Below are 22383 nucleotides of genomic sequence, written 5' to 3'. Positions count from 1 at the left end.
ATATATATATATATATATATATAATATAGATAAAGAGCCAGTTGGTTTGGCTGTAAGACAACTAAATAATGAAATGCGTCTATTCCTGTGCTCCCCTGCGGCTGAACGGCGAAAAACGGAACGCAGGGGAGCGCAGGTAAAAACGCTCATGAGTAAGAGCCCTAACAAGGATCTGCGGTGAATCCCACACAGGTGACCCAGATCCGGTTCTGCCAGAGATTGCATTGGGATAAGATGGTTTAAGGAACAGAATACTGGTGCCACTGACTGTTAACACATGGGATAAACCTTTTCCCAGGTCTAGTAACCCATTGCAACCAAACACCAGGGAGCATTTGATATTTGAGATCTGATTGTTGCTATGGGTTACTAGACCTGGTGCAAACGTGGAGCCTTATCTTATATTACCGTGTTATGGCAGATGCTATGTACAATACTGGTGCAAATAAAGAAACACACGTGCACTTTAATCTAAAGGACTAATAAAGGGAAGTGCTTGTACCCCAGTCTCCCATTCTGCTAAGTGATTGGCAGTTCCTATATCTACTCAATGTTCACTATGTGGGGGGCGGGGGATGTTGCTATGATGTATTTATTAAATGCACATACATGTTCTGCTATTGTTACACTTGATGCATGTCCTATCCGGCACTTCAAAAGCATTTGGCAGGATATTTTACTCATCCAGGGCCCTCCTCCATTTACTCCCGGGACTGGATTTAAAGGAACAATTCATTGCAACAAGAAAAGGGGGTAAATATAAAGGCTGTGCCAAATAAAACATATTTCTGGATTCCACATAGTGGGGAGGTGGGTACAGGATTGGGTCTGGGCAGGTGTCAGGCCAGGTTAGGAAAAGTTGAGTGATAGTTAGCTCTGTTATTGTCAATCAAATAGTGAGATTTGGATTTAGCTAGCCGAGCAGCTCAATGCTCCAACAAAGATGAGAGTGGGGATAGTCCCCTGTGATGGTCAGACCACCAGTGTAGTTCACACCTCCCAACTGTCTCGTTTTTTCGCAGGAGAGTCCCGATTTTGACGGCTCAACCCTAATTCCCGGATTGTTACTGAAATGTCCTGAGTTTCTCTTTGATCTCCTGCAACTGAACAGCCAGAAAAAAATTTAAAGTTTCTAAAATTTAATTGGCTTTTGGCAGAGAGCCCAGAATACGTGGCAGCTGCACTTGGATACATTTGTAACAATTTAAGATAAGCAAAGAAACCCTTGCAACAATTTAAGATAAGCAGATCTCTTGGGGAAACTGAGACTCGCTGCTTAAAGGGCAATTCACCTTCATTAGCAAAACTGTAATTACACATAAAAACCACAAAGTTGTGTTCAAACTTTCATAACCTGCCAAATTTTGTAAAATGAACATGGTAATTAGGGGGTGTGGCTGTCATTTTTCGCAGTCCTGCCCGCGGCAAAACTTTTTAACCCTCTTTTTATTTCCAAAATGTTGGGAGGTATTGTGTAAGCCAGTGATCCCCAACCAGTAGCTCGTGAGCAACATGTTGCTCCCCAACCTCTTGGATGTTGCTCCCAGTGGCCTCAAAGCAGGTGATTATTTTTGAATTCCAGGCTTGGAGGAAAGTTTAAAAACCAGGTGCACTGCCAAATAGATACTCAATGTAGATTGACAATCCACATAGGGGCTACTAAAAGGCCAATCACAGCCCTTTTTTGGCACCCCAAGAAAAATTTCCATGCTTGTGTTTCTCCCCAAATCCTTTCACTTCTGAATGTTGCTCACGGGTTCAAAAGGTTGGGGATCCCAGGTGTTGGCATTCAATGATTGAGTTTCAGGGAGACAGTGAGTGGGATTCCTGGAGCAGGGAATCTCCCACCTGCTGGTCAGTTTCCCACCAGTCTGACCAGCAAGTAGTCAAGGAAGTTGTCAGGAGAAAGAAAGAGGCTGATGTTCTTCTGCTTAGGAAACATGTGAGAAAGGTTTATAATTTTATTCCTAAGCAGAAGAACATCAGCCTCTTTCTTTCTTGGAGAGATCTAGATCTAGAGGTTGGCTGATACTGAGCATCCATAGGAAACCCATAGGATCAGACCAAGACCCCTTTAATTTCTGTTCTGTAGGCCAAGCCAGGGTGGTCTTCCATGGCCCAGGACCTCTCAGGAGTTCCCTGCTGTGATAGCCCTAATAAATATTGCATGGCTTTGTGTGGGGCAGCACGTAAAATACAGAAACCTATAAATATTCCAGCTATTTGATCTCCAACGATGGTACCTGCTGGCATGAGTTTGATCCTGGTTGGCTGGAAACCAGAGCAGATAGGGAGGGAGCATGCCATGCCAAATGGGGTTTTGTGCCGCTCCAAAAGCTACAATAACACCTTCTCTATCTGTATTTGTTTTCTTTGTATCTCCATGGATAATATCTCCAGCCTCCACCTTGGAGCATTGAAAAATTTGCAGATTAAATCACTGGCTTCTATTCACCAAGGCATATGAAAGTGTGGCCCCTCTTTCAGCCGCTGATGTCACAGCGAGGTCACAAATATTATCTGTTTGTGACTTCAAAGTATAAAAACAGCAGAATTCAGGCATAGGTAGCATTGGGGGTGTCACCATCGGAACTGCATTGGTCTGTAGGTGTTCCACTAAATTTCACTGAATGCCCTGCAGTATATGAAGATCCAAATTACAGAAAGATCCCTTATGCAAAAACCACCAGGTTCCAAGCATTCAGGATAACATGAATAACATTCTGGATATCAGGTTCCATACCTGTAGTAACTCCTGCAACACCACTAGAGGGCACAGGGTGTAGGAAGGTGGCTATAACACAATGGAATTGCCCAACTCTTTGTACTTACCTACAGATTGTACTGCTTGAGCAGAATGTTGGGTTGCAGATACATTGAGTATAACTATAAGTATGGGAGAAGTGTGAGTTGGACTGGATATAAATCTGTTGTACATAGATATGCTACACCTTTTTGCAGTACTCTAGGTAGTGGCCAACGTGAGTTGGAGATACAATGACTGAAACTTGTATCAAGCAACCTTCTACTGGGTATGAAGAGCAACAAATTGTTTTTCAAGTTTGGGGTACAGGTTTGGGACCCCATTTAAAAAGAAATGGAAAAGGCAACGCATGACTGCACTGAATTAGAAAAGCATGGCCAATCGGAAGAGGCAATGATCATCGTGGAGGTTTCATCATCATCATCAGCAGCAGCAGCAGGATACTGAGGTTTTAGACTTCCCTAACATGAGGGATGCTCCTTGGGGGTCCACTGATGCCTTTAGCAATAAAGATCACTTGTAGTTATACTGATAGTAGTTATACTAAATAGGAGCATTTGTGGTTAATTAAACCAAGACAGCTGTATGGGGGGGGCGACATCTGGATGGAATGTATTTATTTAAATTGAACTGGAAACTGCCCTTCCGAGTTCCACTCCTATAGATCATCATGTAGAGTGTCTGGAGAAGCTGAATTTCATGTAACTATTCAATATCCCTGTGCCTGACACCAACTTATAGTGGAATCGCAAAGGGTGGATTGTGATCTACCAGTAGAACTTCAGTAAGTGACCTGTAGATCTCAAAGGCTTGAGTACTGTCCACAATCGGCTCCATTAGATCTCCCGCGTGTGGCACCCCAGTATGCTGATTCTTATACAATTCCTTAAAAATAATAAAATATAGCAATATATGTTCTCATAGATGCCAGTAATTAAGATCAAGTTTCCTCTTCTGGTGGTAGATCTTGATGGCATGACATCTGGGCACCCTTTTAATGGAAGTGGACTTCACTTAGGAGATGTATGTTCCAAACAGACGCCTGTATTTGGAGCTCCCCAAAGGGGTGCAAGAAGAATATTTTCTAGCCTCCATGCCAATCAGAGGGGCAGAGTTACCACCATGTGTATCACTGTGAATGCAGTGAACTTCTCAGGGTGGATTGGTTGGGTGAACATCTCTTGTACACAGTATGGTGGACCTCATGGCCAAAAAGTGACTCCTCTTCTAAGATGAGACTATTGTCTTGGTCTACCTGAAGGGCATGGTATTCCATCACTTACCCCAGTAGGGTGTGTCCCCCATTCCTCCAATCATCTGAAAATAAAATATTGGGATATTTTGGGCCACGTCCTCTAGCTACACTCTGAACATGATGAGATAAATCTAAATAGGCCAATGGGCCACTAGTAACCTGCCGGCTTTCCGCCAAGTGCATAATTTAGGATTTGGGACTATACCACCTAAATGGTGATCTTAAAGAACCATCCCTTGTATTGGTTGGTTGGTGGGAGTTTTAACAATATCTGGATGGCCACGGTCTTGGAATTGCTGGGGTACATTATGTAAAATGTTAATTTTAAGATGAATTTCCCTATAACCAACAAATATCAATGTTCTCCTTTAGAAATAAGCTTCATCAATGTTGAACTTGATCAAATGGTTCCTTTGCTTCAGTCTCAGCTGTTATGTAACTGTCTCATTAGGTAGAACAGCATAGGGCACCGTGTGCTTACAGAAAGCAGAATGTGGCTACATTTGCATTAACATTGGATTTGCTGTTGATATGAGGTGTAATATCCGTGTGTCTTTCCGAGGTGCTCAAGGAGAATGAGCACTGAACCTTGGAGCTATCAGGAGCAGAGGGTGGAGGTTTACAAGCAGATCTCAGTATTGATTGCACTAATAATTTCCTCCCAGTAACTTTTTTCAGCAATCCTGGCTCTTCCCCACATGGCATGTGTTAGTGTTTAACCAGCGTTCAGGAGGCAAAGAGTAACCCAGTCCCTGATCCAGTCACCGCTCTCCACTGTCCAACATGAAGACCTACGGCAAAATCTTCAGCAAAATCTGCAGAGCCATTTCCATCCGCAACAGGTGGGCACGGGAAGCCCTGGCAGAGCTCATATCCACCTTCATCATGATGGTAAGGCCCCCCTATTGTATTTATATATCTACACATTTAGAGGAAAACTGTATCTGTCTGTCTGTTTATATTATATGCACTGCTGGTTCTGACTACTGAAACAGTTTATAACTAAGCTGCTGAATGTTGTGTGTGAGAGGTATCTGTGTGTGTGTGTGTGTGTGTGTGTGGAGGGGGGCTCATCAGTTAACTGATATTATTTTGCTATGGACGACGGATTCAGTTCCATTGCCCAATGTATGATGCCAGGTTCAGATTTAATGTAAAATAACGATGGCTAATTGTATAGGGTTTAGATACCTGGCACCTATTGTTATTGCTCCTTTGATGCTGGTGCCCAGTCTTTGGATTTGTGTTGTTCTTATGTTCCATATTCAGAATGTTATTGGGTAGACCCTACATTATGTCAAACACTGATAAAAAGGAGTTGAGCGTTGGACAACCAGGACATTTGCGACTACCTCGGGGGTTAGAATTGACAGACCACCCTTGGGTGCCATTGGATTATAGTCAGTCTGTACAAAATGTAATCTGTTGGTGGATGGGGCATCAGGAGATGCAGTAGTGAGAGGAGCTACCTGGACCCCTTGGTTGGCACCACCAGTCTGATTGAAAGGATCAGTTCTAACAGGTCAATGTTCCTCCAGCCTGAGTGAAAGAAACATTTTATTGGACTGTTTGTCCCAACAGCATAAACAAATGTATCAGTGCAATGTTGATACATCTTCCCTACGGTATAATATGCCCCACGGCACGGAGGTGGCTGTGAGGTCCACTTACTGTACATTTTAGGTGTAGTGACCCTTTAATTAGGCAGATAAGGGGCTGGATTGGATGACCAGGTTATTCCACACTGGGCAATTTAGTAGTAGTATTGAGTAGAGGAATGCAGTACAGTCAATCCCATCAGTATTTTGGGATGTCAATCGCCAGTAGCTACACTTGGTGCTTCCCAACGCAGTCAAGGGATAGAAAACCATGGTAATTCCTGTTTACATTAAATACAAACAATGTTCCTTGGTCATAACTGGCAAACTCAAAAACTCTTCAGACTGCTGGGGTTCATTTGTCAGTGGACAAGACAGACCCCCCCCCCCACACACACACAGCCCACAGGTCCCCAATGCATCTGCACAAATGCTGCTATTCACTCCTGGATTCAAGACCTCCCTTGTGGTCCATGTGTATTCAAGGAATCCCCTTAGCTTGACTGGCAGCTCTCATACCTATACACTGCCTCCCTATTGGTCCTGTAGGCTGGCAGTTCATATAGGGGCTACCAAATAGCCAATCACAGCCCTTATTTGGACCCAGGAACCTTTTTCATGCTTGTGTTGCTCCCCAAATCTTTTTACATTTGAATGTGGCTCACTGGTGAAAATAAAGTGGGGGACCCCGGTATAAACAGATCGTTAATGGTAGCTGGACTTACTGGACTTTATTCATTGCTAGATATGTGGGCCCCACTCCAGTAGCAAGAGGTATTCCCTGCAGCCACCACTCCCTGCATGAAAGCCCTGAATGTGCCACGGCTAAGGAATTGGACCAAAGGTCAAACTGGATTATGATTTTACTGCACCAGAACTTATCATGAGAAACTGAGAGTATGGGCCCAATGCCATAGCCAAAGGTACAAGCCACAACACTGACAGAGACTGATCTAGAAAAAAACAATTCATAATTGCCCTTAGTCTAAATTTGTGGTTTTCAGACTGACCCCACTGATGTGCAACATTTGGGCATGGACCTTGTTACTAAATCTCAAACTCCAAGAATACCTAGGACGCAAAAATAAGCCCCAAGTCTTAATCTGAATGGTAATAGGAACCACTGGTCTATGACATAGATTGTAATGGTCTTGATCCCCCCCCTAATCTCCCAGCAGCACCATTAGAAACCAGTATGCCTATAATGGAATGGGGGAATTGTATTTGCCACTGTCTGGTATATAAAGAGTACAGATGTGCTGCTCTGCAGTCGCTCCCTGCGGTTCCTGGGCCAATACCAAAGCCATTAATAATACTAGAGGCATTAATCAGAGAGGCTGCCGGCTGTTATCGCTGGACATTTATTTAAAGCCCTTGAGTAATGAGAAGATCTGTAATATTCCAGACATAAATTGTCACTCGATATATATCTGCAGATTAGCTCCTGTGCTGTGCAAATATTTGCGCTTTTAGAGCGCGGCTAAGGCCTAATGAGGCGTCCCATTGGATAGCGCCTAATGTATGTGCCCGGCAGGAGGGATCTCCAGGATCATTATTGGAACATATAGCACTTATAGCAATATATTCACCCGCCATCCCTTTAATGCTTTTTTTCACCATGCAGAGCTTGTACCCAGAATTCCAAGACTTTAGTGGGGGTACAAATCAGCCACCGACTGGTATAAAATACTATGAATAGTAGGAATATCAGGTACAAAGGTGGTGGGAAAAATCCGCTATGTGCCATAGGCTTTATAGTAATATGGTATATACAGTATATATATTTATGTTGATAGTGTGGCCCATACCTGAGCTCAAAATGGTCTTCAGCCTCCATATCCCCCAGAAAAAACTAATAGTCATTTACTTATGAAACAGCACTTTATATTTTCCCAGCAGTCTGTGCGGTTGCACAAAAGTATAGTTGTACTTAGCACCATTGCCTTCCTCCAGTTCCAAATCAAGGGTTTTTGTGCCTATTGTTGTAGGTCATTGTGGGAATAATGAGATAAGATGCTCGTTTCAAGGTTCGCGCAGTCGCCCGCATCAGTAGGTGCAGTGCAGACGTGCCAGAAAAATTAGGAATAAGTAGGGTTGGAATGCCGAACACCTGGAAAAAACCCTATGGGCCCCACTTGCCCAGACCCACTCCCCATGGGCGCATTAGATTGTGAGCTCCCTGCCCCCAATCGCTGTTCCCCCTGCCCTGATCATGAAGAACAGAAAGTAGGGCCGGAACTAGGGGCAGACAGAAGAGGCACTTGCCTAGGGCACAAAGTTGGAGGGGTGCTGGCACGGTACCTCTTCTGCCACATTCCCATAGGTTGGACCTTTGTGCCCCCACCTGTGGCAGCAATTCCTGTATTGTGCCCACCTGCACTCCACACATACGCATATACACAACTTAGGTGCGTGCGCTGGTCTGCACATGCTTTTTCGTGCACACACATGAGGAGGGGGGCAACATAGCCAGCCTAGGGCGCCCAGCCGACTTGGCCCGGCACTGAAAGAAAGGCACATGTTAGTGGGGTTGAGGGGCTGTTGTGGCTGGGGGCCATGAGGTAGAGTCCTGCATCGGGTCAGGTACCTGCAAAATACCCACAAAGTGGTCGGGTTTTGCAGGGCCGGAACTAGGGGTAGGCACGTGCCTAAGGCGCAAAGCTGGGGGGCTCCAGGCACGTACCTGCTCCGTCGCCTACTCCATGTCCGGTCCCCTCTCTCCCTGACTGTGTGCTCTATATCCTTGTCTTTTTGCATCTTGCACATGCGGGCCCGCCTGCGTCGACTCACGCAGGCATTCCACGTATGCATGGCAGCATCATCTCGCGTATGTGCGCACAAGTTCCAATGCACGCGCTCAGCAGCTTTGGGCAAAAAGTCCCCCATTCCTTGGCCATGTGGGAAGTTCGTGGGTAACCCAACTGGTTACTCAACAAAGGTGCTGGCTTGATCCCTCCACCCACCCTTCTTACTTACTTCCAGTTGCACGTGTTCCCTGGGTCGGAAGGTTAGTTGCGGGTCGGTTGGGTAGCGGGAACATGCGAGTCAAATTGTGGTTTGTGAGTTTGGGTTGCAGGAAGGGGTCAGGTACAGGTTTCAAAAAATGGAGCCACCATGAGGGTGGTGGAGGGAAGCTGGGGGTGAGTGCTGCAGCCATTGGTCCAACACTGGGCACAAGCAGGACTCTCATGCCAAAAATTGGAAATGATGTGCAGGACCCTCCTCCCATGAGGTAAAGTGAGAACTTTGAGCGTCAGTGAGGGGCCAGTTACAAGAAATGGCAAAATGCCGCCTCTTGTCTTTTTAAGAGCTGAATATCTGGTTTTTAATCCGGAAATTCAGTGCATCGAGTGCAGAGAACGCTATAGTGCTCAATGCACTAGTGATGTGACCCTCCCCTTTGACCTGCTCTGATGCTGAAGTTTTAAGTGTGGAACTGGAGAGGGGGGTGACATTGGGGTTTCTGCCACAGGATCGCCCCTGATGATGCAGGAATAAAACTGCACTTTGCCCACTGCACTTATATATAAATGAGCGCTAATAACTGTACCTGTTTTAGATTGTAAGCTCTATTGGCCAGGGCCCTACTTTTCTACATTATACGTATGGCGTATACGGAATGTGTTCATGCTTTACTGGGCCTGTTTATTGCAATCTCACCCCATTATTAAACTAGTGACATTTCTATGCTGGGTTTATCCGGGTCCCTACTACACTCCATATACAGTCATATGAAAAAGTTTGGGAACCCTTCTCAGCCTGTATAATAATTGACTCCACCTTCAACAAAAAAAAGATAACAGTCAGTGGTATATCTTTCATTTCTCAGGAACATCTGAGTACTGGGGTGTTTTCTGAACAAAGATTTTTAGTGAAGCAGTATTCAGTTGTATGGAATTAAATCAAATGTAAAAAACTGGCTGTGCAAAAATGTGGGTACCCTTGTAATTTTGCTAATTTGAATGCATGTAACTGCTCAATACTGATTTCTGGTAACACTAAATTGGTTGGATTAGCTCGTTAAGCCTTGAACTTCATAGGCAGGTGTGTCCAATCATGAGAAAAGGTATTTAAGGTGACCAATTGCAAGTTGTGCTTCTGTTTGACTCTCCTCTGAAGAGTGACAGCATGGGATCCTCAAAGCAACTCTCAAAAGATCTGAAAACAAAGATTGTTCAGTATCAGGGTTTAGGGGAAGGCTACAAAAAGCATCTCAGAGGTTTAAACTGTCAGTTCCAACTGTAAGGAATGTAATCAGGAAATGGAAGGCCACAGGCACAGTTGCTGTAAAACCCAGACCCTAGTATGTGCTTCTGTTATAGGCACTGTACATTGATGGGGATGATGTACAGCTCTTATCTACAGCCTCCATAGGTTGGTATCCCTTTAATAGAGTTGGTGGGGGGGCAGGGGTGCACTGTTGTGTGTAATACGCTGATGCAGTCACATGATGCCTCATTACAGGGCAGTTATAGGGCTCAGTGTTTACCTTAGGTGAGCGGTTAATCATTATACACAGACAGATGATTGTTTTCCCAGTGATCTTGTAAAATATGACAGTTTAAGTGCCGGGTCCTATGCCGTTAATCCAATGTCCCCCCATTTCTGTCACTTACATACTGTAATATCTTCAGTATAGGGATTTATTAAAGGACTTAAAGGGCCACTTTGCATTTATTTTTCTATCTAATGGAAACATGATGCGGTAAATGTCTCTCCCTTGTTTCCATGAAGCACTATTCTGGTCATCCCTCCCATAGCCCCCCTATTGTGTTATACTATAGCTATAGCCTTGTAACTCAAGGGCATGCTCTGGTATCATTGGCTGCTCTGGAAAAACATTTTCGCTGTCAGAGTTAATAAGTGGCCTCCTGATGCACGGCTAATGTCACACAGATGCGCACACAATGCGGGGGGTTGTACATTATCTCTCGTGCTTCGTTCCCACTGACCTTTCCATGTTGTCTGCAATTTCCTGACATTTTTCTTCATGAAATGTCAATATTGTGCTCCCTGTATTTGCCCTTTTATCTGCTCCATCTTCCCACGTGGGATAAATTTGTACAGATTGTGGATGTTACACGCAGACTTTGATCGCACGCAAGGATCTGGGAGTTGTAGTTTAGCTACACCCACGTCACTGGTAAAAACATTGAAATGTTGTTATTTAGCAGCTGTGCTTTTCTCTGCCTTGCGCTGAGGCCTGGGGTTGGGGCAGGGCTGGGATAGTTTGGGTGGGCTGGATCACTTGTAAGAATAAATCCTGATCAATATTCCTCTTAATAAAACATTTTTCATGTTCTAAAACATTCTGCCCACTGAAAAGGAAGATATGAAACTTTATAAATATTGTTGTTCCCTGCTTTTCCATTTATCAAGGGGGGGACAATATACTTCTTTGCACATGATTCTATTTGCCATTAGACTGTCCCTGCTTTAGGGCAATAGGGAGCAAAACAAATCTAGCCACCCTGATACCCAGCCAGAAGTCCCACTAACTTAATACCCAGCCAAAAATACCTGCTTCCCTGCTAACCAGTCAATAGTCCCACTAACCTTCAACTGAGTCAATAGTTACACTAGACCACCCCCAGTCAATAGTCCAACTAGCCTTTAACCCAGTCAATCATCCCACTAACTTGCTACCCAATCAAAAGCCCCACTAGCCTTCAAGCCAGTCAGTAGTTCCACTAACCTGCTACCTAGTCAATATTCCTACTAGGCCTTAAATAGTCAATAGTCCCACTAGCCTTCAACCCAGTCAATAGTCAGACTAGCCTTCAACCCAGTCAGTAGTTCCACTAAACTGCTACCCATAATATTCCTACTAGGCCTTCAACCCAGTCAGTAGTCCCACCAGCCTTCTACCCAGTCAGTAGTCAAACAAGTCTTCAACCAAGTCAATAGCCCCATTAACCAGCTACCCAATCCACCCACTAGCCTTCAATCTGGTCAATATTCCAACTAGCCTTCAACCCCACTAACCAGCTACCCAATCAATAGTCCCACTAACCTGCTACCCGGGCAATAGGCCCACTAGCCTTCAATCCAGTCAATTGTCAAACTAGCCTGCTACCCAGCCAAAATTGCTTGCTTCCCTCCTAACCAGACAATAGTCCCATTAACCTGCTACCCAGTCAATAGGCCCACTAGCCTTCAACCAAGTCAATAGTCCAACTGGCCTGCTACCCAGCCAAAAATTCCTTGCTTCCCTCCTAATGAGTTAATACCTGCTACCCCTGCCACCATGGTTCATGAATTGAGTGCAGAATATATTTGTAATCAAACATTGAGCTATTGTTTTAAGAATATTTTCGACATCAATCACATATTAATCGCCCAAATCTCACATTAATGGACACTGAAGCTGGCCTTTCAGATGTATCGTGGAGAGCAAATGGCCATTCCACCCAATTCTCACCCTAACTGGTCTTCAGGCTAAGCCCAGTCTGCCATTGCTCAAAGCCCCCACACGGAGTCCAGTCCCACAACTTGGCTACGGAATGCTCTAAGGATGTAGTGACACATGAGTGGAAAGTGCAGAAGAGTGAGCTTGTACTTGGCTTATGAGCCAGGCAATGTCCTAATGGACAATAAAAGCCAAGTTCATATAAATGGGACTTGATCATGGTAAGTTGTGTTGTGGCAATCAATATGATTCATGTGGATAACTGAGCAGAGGAACTAGTGATAAGGAATTAATTGCTGTAATGAAACTGGGGGATGATGAGATAGTGGTTGAAAGATTTAATTCATGGGAAACTGCAGGGGATGAACTGAAAGAATTTGTTAGGAACCTGTATAATAAAAAGAGGAGCCGAAGATAATGGCAAGATAGCAGGTCTGAATATGAGAGAAACAGGATAGGCCGAAGTTACGTTTCTCGGGTGACAAGTGTTAATTCTTGGTACAAAAAGAAGTAGATAAGAAAACGTGGGCCATCTTTCTGATCAACCACATTGAGATTTGGTGCAATGTTTGAAGACCACTTGAGCACTGGAAGTCTATCACAGGGCTAGACAAACCTGTAGCCAATCAGTGATTCAGAACTTTCACAGGGCTATACCAACCTGTAGACAAACCTGTTGCCAACTGAGGTACCGGGAAATCTGTTGGTAGTTTCGTGTTTCAGTGGACCCTTCTACTCACCCAATTATTTGGCATTGTATTCTTGTACCTTATAGTGTAGATTTGGAGCACTCCCAACAGCAGGATAACTGCAATTAAGCTTTAATTGTGCATCCACACTACATGTTTCGGGCCCACAGTTGAGCCCGAACTACCACTAAAACTATCATATACTAAAACAAAGGCTAATCTGTGTAACTCTACTTCATGGGGTTTTCTACCTTGGTCTGTCCCCATTCTGTATAAGAACAAAGGGCAGAAATGGATGACAGGATCTAATGAAAAAAAAAACTAGGAGAATAAAGGTGAGTGAAAAAGAGGAGAAATAATATTTTCTCGAGACAGATTGTAATTAAAGGTTATCTGGTGGGACCGTGAACACAGTCCAACATTGTTTTTTGGGCTAAACACAGGAATAAAGCAACCTGTAGAGATTGAGAAGTTACAAATGCCTAGACACAGAGCCAAACCAAGAGATAAGGGAGACCAAGGCCACCCAAGTCAAGCTCCACCTAGGAGACCACTCCTACCGCACTTTCTGCAACTCTCCTGTCTCGCTTCCAGCCCCCAGAATTGCACCTCCTAATGTTACACCCTAAGCACCTGCCTACAGTAGTTCTGACCCTGCCTAGACCAACCTGTAGCCAGCCAGAGAATATGGCTTCAAGGTTCAGGTAGTATTGTCCATATGAGCATTTAAAACCATATTTACAAAGGCAAAAGGGATTTTACGTATTTACGTCCACAAGTACAGTCATCAAAATGAAATATTGAGTGCAAAATACATGTTTTCGTTCCACAATGCAGCGTTTCCCCCAGAATTCCACTGTCATTGCGGGTGCAAAGGGGCAATTGCACTGCGCCAGATTTGCCAAAATCAACACAATTGCATGTACGCTGTCGCTTTGTCACAAATCAGACAAAGTTGCATTTTCAATGTCTGGCTGCGGTCATTTCTGGTGTTCAAGTATGAGTGACGGGTGCACCCTGGTCTAGAGGGGGTGCTAGCTTCCCTGCATCATTAGGCACAGTAGATTCAACATGGAAAGCAGGAAGGACTGACTGGTGCCGGATGCAACTATATGGAAGTGATAAGTGTGAATTATGTGCCTTTAATTAAAGTGCAACTATACTGCAGGAAATATCACAAGTTGCCCACTGATGCTGTGAAATCATGGCAAAGCCCCATGGCACTTTACTCCTTGTAGTAGATTCCAAACTCTACAAGCTCCTCATGTCATTTTCATTGTCATTGGGTTGGTAACTAAAGCACAATCCCCTCTGTGGTTCTAGCTCTTCGGACTGGGATCTGTTGCTCAGGTGGTGTTAGGAAGACATCAGTTTGGCCAATATCTCAGCATTAATCTCTCGTTTGGGCTTGGAGTCACCATGGGAATCCATGTGGCCGGAGGAGTTTCTGGTGAGTAGCCTAGGGTTGACCATAATGTACGAAATAATCACAAGAAATTATGTTTTTGGTACAATTAATGGTACGTGTATGGTGGCCCACCTGCGGATATGGAACATGTTGGGTCATTATTTGTTGGTATAATTTGACTACTCTACCCCTTTAAATGCAAGCCTATATAGACACAATACTCTTTGCACACAGAAAGCTATACTCTTTAATTAGGGTAATAAACTGAATATAGATGCTACAGTTTCCTCCTACAATAGATATACTGTATATACTGTATATATATACTTCCATTCCTTAGCACATCAATAGAACGAGCCCTTTATCAGTAGAACCATTCTTATTGGCTAAGGAATGTTGTTGTCAAATGAAAGAGATAAACTGGCCATAAACATAAACATTTATATGTCTATACATGGGGTGTTTGTGGATGAAAACAGAATACTGTAGGGAAAACTGGTCTACTGAAAGGGGAACTACACCCAAAATATGCATAATAAAAGAAAAAGGCACTTTTCCAGAATACATTTATTACAGCATTTTTAGTGAATGTAATTGTGATTGAAGGCGGTTTCTAAAACAATGTAGCGGAATCTGGATGATTAGCAGAGCTTCAGCTAGAACTCAAGAACAGAAAGGGACAGATGTTTAATGGCTTTAAATAAAATAAAAACAACGTATTTTGAAAGTTTACATAGATTAGAAATGTTTTCATTAGGCAAAAACTGATTTTGGGTTGACTTGCCCTTTAAGTTCTGAAAGCGATGGTAGTCACCTTTTCTGCTTGTTTTAGGTGCTCATATGAACTCTGCCGTGTCACTAACAAACGCCGTTCTGGGAAATCTGCCTTGGAAAAAACTGCCAGTTTATGTACTGGCCCAAATGCTCGGATCCTTCCTGGCAGCTGTAGTGGTGTATTGTCTCTATTCTGGTACTGTATTGCCTCTATTCTGTAATTGTACTGCCTCTATTCTGTAATTGTACTGCCTCTATTCTGTTTATTATCTCTCAATCAATGGTGTTTTTCTCACTTTACTGTTCTCTTTGTGTTGTTGTTCTCCTCTATTTCGCCTTCTTCCTTCTTTATGCTTCTTCTTCGCTTCTCAATTTGTCTTCTCCATTCCCTATTCTTCTTCCCCCTTTTTTGTTCTCCTTCCGCCTTCTCTATTCTACTTTCTCTATTCTCCTTATTATCTATTCTTTTTTTCCCCCTCTTTTCTAATTTGCTTCTCCTCTTCAATATTTCCCCTTTCCACATTCTCCTTTTCCCTTTCCATATTCTTCTTATGTCTTTCTTCCCTTCTTTAGTCTCATTTTCCACTTTTCTATTCTCATTCTCTTCTTCTCTATTTATCTCTCTTCTTCCACTTTTCTATTCTCTCTTCTCTTTTTCTCTGTTCTGCTTATCTTTTCTTTATTCTCATTAGACCTTCTCTTTTCTCTTTATCCTCTTCTCTATTTTACTTTTCCCTTCTGTATTTCCTTCTCCTCTTCTCTATGTTCCTCTACTCTATTCTTTCTCCATGTCTATATTCTCATTATCCTCTTCTCTATTCTTCTTTGCTTCTCAATTCTTCTTCCCCCTTCTCTACTTCTTTATTCTCCTCTTTCTCTTTTCTCTTCTCATTCTCACTTCTATATTCTCCTTTTCTCTGTTCTATGCCTTTATTTTCCCTTGTCCCTTTACTTTCGTAGCTTTCTCTTCTCTGTTTTCCTCTACTTCCTGAACCCATTTAACCATCTCCTTTCCTCTCTCTCACTCCTACAGATCTTTTCTGTTTCATTTCTCCTTCTTACATTTCCAGCTGCTTCTACTATTCCCATATATCCAACATCAGATTTCATTAAACACAACTTCTTTCTGTGCAACAGAGGCAATGTACAACTACTGCGGTGGAAACTTCACAGTGACAGGTCCAAATGAGACAGCCAGTATATTTGCCACATACCCGCAGCCCTACTTGTCCATTGGAGGAGGGTTCTTGGACCAGGTGAGTGGATGATGTGTTACTGCATACAACAGACCAAGGAATATAGTTGTATTCCGTAGAACCTTTAATGTGTATCAGACAATGGCTAATACTGCAAACATAGGGATAAAAGCTAAGAATATCCATCAAGACAACAAAGGCATGAATCTACAAATGACCTCAGCAAAATGGCGTCCACCCAACAGTTGAGTCCAACATGAGCCTAACATGAGCTTAACAGACCAACCTAATCAAACATCCAAAAAAGCTGCTTATATATAAATCCAATGTGCTCCCATTGTCCAAAATAAGAAGATTATATCACCATTTGTCATAGGTCTGTGTAACTGTGTAATGGCATTTACACTAACATGTATCCTATGTTTCTACAGGTCATTGGCACAGCAGCCTTGTTACTTTGCCTCCTTGCAATTGGTGACATTAAGAATAGCCCGGCCCTTAGGGGGACTGAAGCTCTTATAGTAGGACTGTTGGTCACTGTCATTGGGATGTCCATGGGAATGAATTCTGGATACGCCATCAACCCAGCAAGGGATCTTGGACCCCGGGTCTTTACTGCTATTGCTGGATGGGGAATAGAAGTATTCCGGTAAATTTATTTATATTTATAATCTGCATAGAAAATAATGTACAGATGTCTCCTAGCAACCAGAGAAGTGACATGGCTTGGCCACCACTAAATTTAGGGATAATTATCACAAAAAGTCTGACCTTCCCAGAAAGTAATCTGGAATATGACGTAGCATAACACGGATATCATACGTTAGATCTGATTACGCTCCACCGCAGATACCGCACGCCGGTGATAACCAGGTACCCATGGCTGCTGCGTGTTCCATTTACATGATATGGAACCTTGGCCACTCCTTTATTATTGCAAATATGAGATTAGAGGCAGTTGTGCTTTGCCAAAAATGACGATATTTTTTTAGCCCCTCTGCTGAAAAAAAAAGGCTTTGAGTAAGATTTACTTTATGACTGGCGAGTAGTTGATTCTTTATGTTAGAAGATAATGAGATCTTGATGTGAAACGTGTAGGAGCCACCGTTGAGCCAGCTTGGCGTCACCTTCCCATTGAGGGTGAACTGTAAGAAAACCAGCAACTAAGCTACTACTGTAACTGAATAACTACCAGGTATTTCTATGGCAGCTACTGTATGCTTGAAGCAATGATAGACTAACACCAAGGTAAAACTGGTTTTATCAGGAGCTTATCAAGACTAAATATTGCTGAGAAAAGACTGTGATAATAACTGTTTTTTATACATATAAGACTTACCTGCTGTAATTGCAGCTATAGTATTTGTCTTGTATAGAATCTAAAAGCACATTGGAGTAATGTCTTGCATAGAACCCAAACGGCCCATGGGAGTAATGTCTTGAATATTATAATTTTTATTAACATGTATTTATATAGCGCCAACATATTGTGTAGCACTGTGTATAGAACACAAAAGCCCATGGGAGTAATGTCTTGTACAGAACTCAAACGGGCCACAGGAGTAATGTCTTCTATAGAACTCAAAAGCCTATGGGAGTAATGTCTTGTATAGAACTCAAAACCCCATGGGAGTAATGTCTTGTATAGAACACAAATGGCCCATGGGAGTAATGTCTTGTATAGAACCCAAAAGCCCATGGGAGTTATGTCTTGTATAGAACCCAAAAGCCCATGGGAGTTATGTCTTGTATAGAACCCAAATGGCCCATGGGGGTAATGTCTTGTATAGAACCTAAACAGCCCATATGAGTAATGTCTTGTATAGAACCCAAATGGCCCATGGGAGTAATATCTTGTATAGAACCCAAACGGTCCATGGGAGTAATGTCTTGTATAGAACCCAAAAGCCCATGGGAGTAATGTCTTGTATAGAACCCAAATGGCCCATAGGAGTAATATCTTGTATATAACCCAAACGGCCCATAGGAGTAATGTCTTGTATAGAACCCAAAAGCCTATGGGAGTAATGTCTTGTATAGAACCCAGACGGCCCATAGGAGTACTGTCTTGTATAGAACCAAAACGGCCCATGGGAGTAATGTCTTGTATAGAACCCAAACGGCCCATAGGAGTAATGTCTTGTATAGAACCCAAAAGCCCATGGGAGCAATGTCTTGAATAGAACCCAAAAGCACATGGGAGTAATGGCTTGTATAGAACCCAGACGGCCCATGGGAGTAATGTCTTGAATAGAACCCAAAAGCACATGGGAGTAAAGTCTTATATAAAACCCAAATGGCCCATAGGAGTAATATCTTGTATAGAACCCAAAAGCACATGGGAGTAATGGCTTGTATAGAACCCAAACGGCCCATGGGAGTAATGTCTTGTATAGAACCAAGCAGCACGTGGTAGTAATGTCTTGTATAGAACCAAAAAAGTCATGACAGAGTAAAGAACCATACAGTGAATAGTAGTAACACTGCAGGGGAGTTATGTCTTGTACAGAACCAAGCGGCACGTGGTATTAATGTCTTGTATAGAACCAAAAAAGTCATGACAGAGTAAAGAACCATACAGTGAATAGTAGTAACACTGCAGGGGAGTTATGTCTTGTACAGAACCAAGCGGCACGTGGAAGTACCTGCTGAATAATGAATGATTTGGGACACTAACTTAAGGTTCTCAGTAACAGTGCTGACCCATTTGTACAGGCCAATAGACCAAGTGAGTGGATGGGGCAGGAGTGAAGAATGCTGCGGTTCCTCTAACTGTCGATTCCCCATTCACATACCAAGAAGGTTTATTGGCAGATAAATTCTTGAGTCTGCAGTGATCAGTTGGATCATGGGATGGTCATGCAGATGGTGGAGTGAGGTTTGAACTAACTAGGTCCTTCTCCCAAATGCCTGCTGACAGACACTGCACCAAGTCTTTAAACCTTAATGGCTACTAAAATATCATTACATGAAGCAGTTCACGTGCACCACATTGATGTGATTTCCTATTTGCAGAGCCGGACATTACTGGAGCTGGGTCCCCATCGTGGCTCCATGTGTTGGTGGCCTGACCGGTGCCTTTCTGTACAAGCTTCTTGTTGGGCTTCACCATCAGCCGGAGGAAGAAGAGACCAAAGTGGAGGAGATGGAGAAAGGGAACCAAGAGACTTTCAGTGAGTTCATGTGAACGCCAGGAGCAGCAATGGAGATGGCATCAATGGAACCGGCTGGACCGTAACCTTGTGGCCATCGGCAGGACATGTGTAAAGCCCTTGTAGTGGCTCTCCGTATACACAGCACTCGCTGCTACAGTCTATCACATACACGGCCATGTACTGTACATATGCAGTGTGAGCAGCTAGTGAAACCCGGCCAGGCACCCTTTCCCTCTTGGCTCAGAGATACCTGGGGGGGGAGGGCAGCAGTGCACTTTGGGGAATTAATTCTAGGGGGACGGCAGCAGTGAACTTGGAGGAATTAATTCTAGGGGGGAAGAAGCAGTGAACTTGGAGGAATTAATTCTAGGGGGACGGCAGCAGTGAACTTGGGGGAATTAATTCTAGGGGGACGGCAGCAGTGAACTTGGAGGAATTAATTCTAGGGGGGGAAGAAGCAGTGAACTTGGAGGAATTAATTCTAGGGGGACGGCAGCAGTGAACTTGGGGGAATTAATTCTAGGGGGACGGCAGCAGTGAACTTGGAGGAATTAATTCTAGGGGGGGAAGAAGCAGTGAACTTGGAGGAATTAATTCTAGGGGGACGGCAGCAGTGAACTTGGGGGAATTAATTCTAGGGGGGAAGAAGCAGTGAACTTGGAGGAATTAATTCTAGGGGGACGGCAGCAGTGAACTTGGGGGAATTAATTCTAGGGGGACGGTAGTAGTAAACTTGGAGGAATTAATTCTAGGGGGACGGCAGTAGTGAACTTGTGGGAATTAATTCTAGGGGGACGGCAGTAGTGAACTTGGGGGAATTAATTCTAGGGGGACGGCAGTAGTGAACTTGGAGGAATTAATTCTAGGGGGACGGCAGCAGTAAACTTGGAGGAATTAATTCTAGGGGGACGGCATAGTGAACTTGGGGGAATTAATTCTAGGGGGACGGCAGCAGTGCACTTGGGGGAATGATTTCCTGGGGGGCGACAGCAGTGAACTTGGGGGAATTAGGGAGAGAGTGGCTCCCTTCAGTGAATGAAACGAGTACAGCTTGTATGTAGTAGCCCTTATTTCAGGTTGCAATATAGAGTTTATACAGTAAATACATAAGTTGTATATAGCCCAACGATAGCTAGACCATTTTGAGTGTCATTAAATGAGTTCTGGGGCATCTTTGGAGGCAACAACAGGTGGAAATTTGCCCCTGTATTGATGCCATAAAAATGTCACTTTAATATTTAATAGGAGCCCAAAGAGCAGCGCTCAAAGCTGTGACGCAAGGGAACCCTGTACCCCTCCATGAGTGAACAACCTTTCAATACCCTGGAATTTTGGGATAAATACAGCATTGTGTTGTAAAACAAACAAACATGCTGCCGTGTGCAGATCTTTGCACTTTGCCTGCTCATAGTAAATGGCTCTTTCCTACGGTTATTTATATATTTAGTTATGTCTGTGTGTTCCTCAACCTAACCTTTCCAGATGTAACCAACCCACAGCACTAGTCACCTATTTGTAATGTGCTGACAGACAGCATGGCTGAGTTGTTTGCAGCAGGAAAACACAAGTTAGGTTGGAAAGGCACACATTGATAAAGCATTTATATCTCAAAAACTAAAAGAGAGAAACTGAATCCTCTACCGTTTGGGGGAATATTGATATCAATGAGTTTCCCCTTTAATCACTTGAGAAAAACAATTCTTTCATCAGTTTCTTGCCTCGTAACGGAATCACCCAAAGGTCCCATTTACAGCATTTTGGACTCTCAGCATCAATCAGCCATAAGTGCGACACAACCTACAGTGTTATTTATTATTTTGTTATTTACAGCTGGAGAGTATTAACATAACATAGAAATTAATTATATGGGGCCACTGAGTGTTCTGCGCCTGATTATTGTTGTTTGTTATCAGCAGCTATTCTCAATTATATGGAAAATAGAGATACAATTCCAGATCCAGTGTCTTGTGTCTTCTGCATGTACATAAATCAGAGATAAATTCTGCAACAAAATCTTTCACTGACATATAACTGGTTTATCTATTGTATATTTGTAGATAACAAGCAACTTTTATAATCCTTATAGGCTTCATTTCTCCCTACTATCCCACAGTCACACTCCCTTCCCAGAGACTATTATCCACTGTTACTATAGGCACCATCTCTCCCTACTATACCTGCTATCCCACAGTCACACTCCCTTCCCAGAGACTATTATCCACTGTTACTATAGACACCATCTCTCCCTACTATACCTGCTATCCCACAGTCACACTCCCTTCCCAGAGACTATTATCCACTGTTACTATAGGCACCATCTCTCCCTACTATACCTGCTATCCCACAGTCACACTCCCTTCCCAGAGACTATTATCCGCTGTTACTATAGACACCATCTCTCCCTACTATACCTGCTATCCCACAGTTACACTCCCTTCCCAGAGACTATTATCCACTGTTACTATAGGCACCATCTCTCCCTACTATACCTGCTATCCCACAGTCACACTCCCTTCCCAGAGACTATTATCCGCTGTTACTATAGACACCATCTCTCCCTACTATACCTGCTATCCCACAGTTACACTCCCTTCCCAGAGACTATTATCCACTGTTACTATAGGCACCATCTCTCCCTACTATACCTGCTATCCCACAGTTACACTCCCTTCCCAGAGACTATTATCCACTGTTACTATAGACACCATCTCTCCCTACTATACCTGCTATCCCACAGTCACACTCCCTTCCCAGAGACTATTATCCGCTGTTACTATAGACACCATCTCTCCCTACTATACCTGCTATCCCACAGTCACACTCCCTTCCCAGAGACTATTATCCACTGTTACTATAGGCACCATCTCTCCCTACTATACCTGCTATCCCACAGTCACACTCCCTTCCCAGAGACTATTATCCGCTGTTACTATAGACACCATCTCTCCCTACTATACCTGCTATCCCACAGTTACACTCCCTTCCCAGAGACTATTATCCACTGTTACTATAGGCACCATCTCTCCCTACTATACCTGCTATCCCACAGTCACACTCCCTTCCCAGAGACTATTATCCACTGTTACTATAGACACCATCTCTCCCTACTATACCTGCTATCCCACAGTCACACTC

The 22383-nt window shown here is 43.5% G+C and overlaps 1 protein-coding gene across 1 annotated transcript; it reads left to right on the top strand.

Annotated features, from left to right (window-relative positions):
- Positions 1–4673: 4673 nt before the first annotated feature.
- On the top strand, positions 4674–21023 carry aqp7.L (aquaporin 7 L homeolog). Its single transcript, XM_018226930.2, has 6 exons — positions 4674–4910; positions 14039–14165; positions 14956–15093; positions 16035–16153; positions 16525–16742; positions 19109–21023. The coding sequence occupies exons 1-6, from the start codon at positions 4803–4805 to the stop codon at positions 19278–19280; spliced, it is 882 nt and encodes a 293-aa protein (XP_018082419.1). The 5' UTR covers positions 4674–4802; the 3' UTR covers positions 19281–21023.
- Positions 21024–22383: the final 1360 nt, after the last annotated feature.

This window comes from Xenopus laevis, chromosome 1L (genome assembly GCF_017654675.1).
Source record: "Xenopus laevis strain J_2021 chromosome 1L, Xenopus_laevis_v10.1, whole genome shotgun sequence".
Classification (NCBI taxonomy): domain Eukaryota; kingdom Metazoa; phylum Chordata; class Amphibia; order Anura; family Pipidae; genus Xenopus; species Xenopus laevis.
The sequence above is the reverse complement of the archived record's forward strand: the minus strand, read 5'-3'. Positions and strand labels throughout refer to the sequence as shown.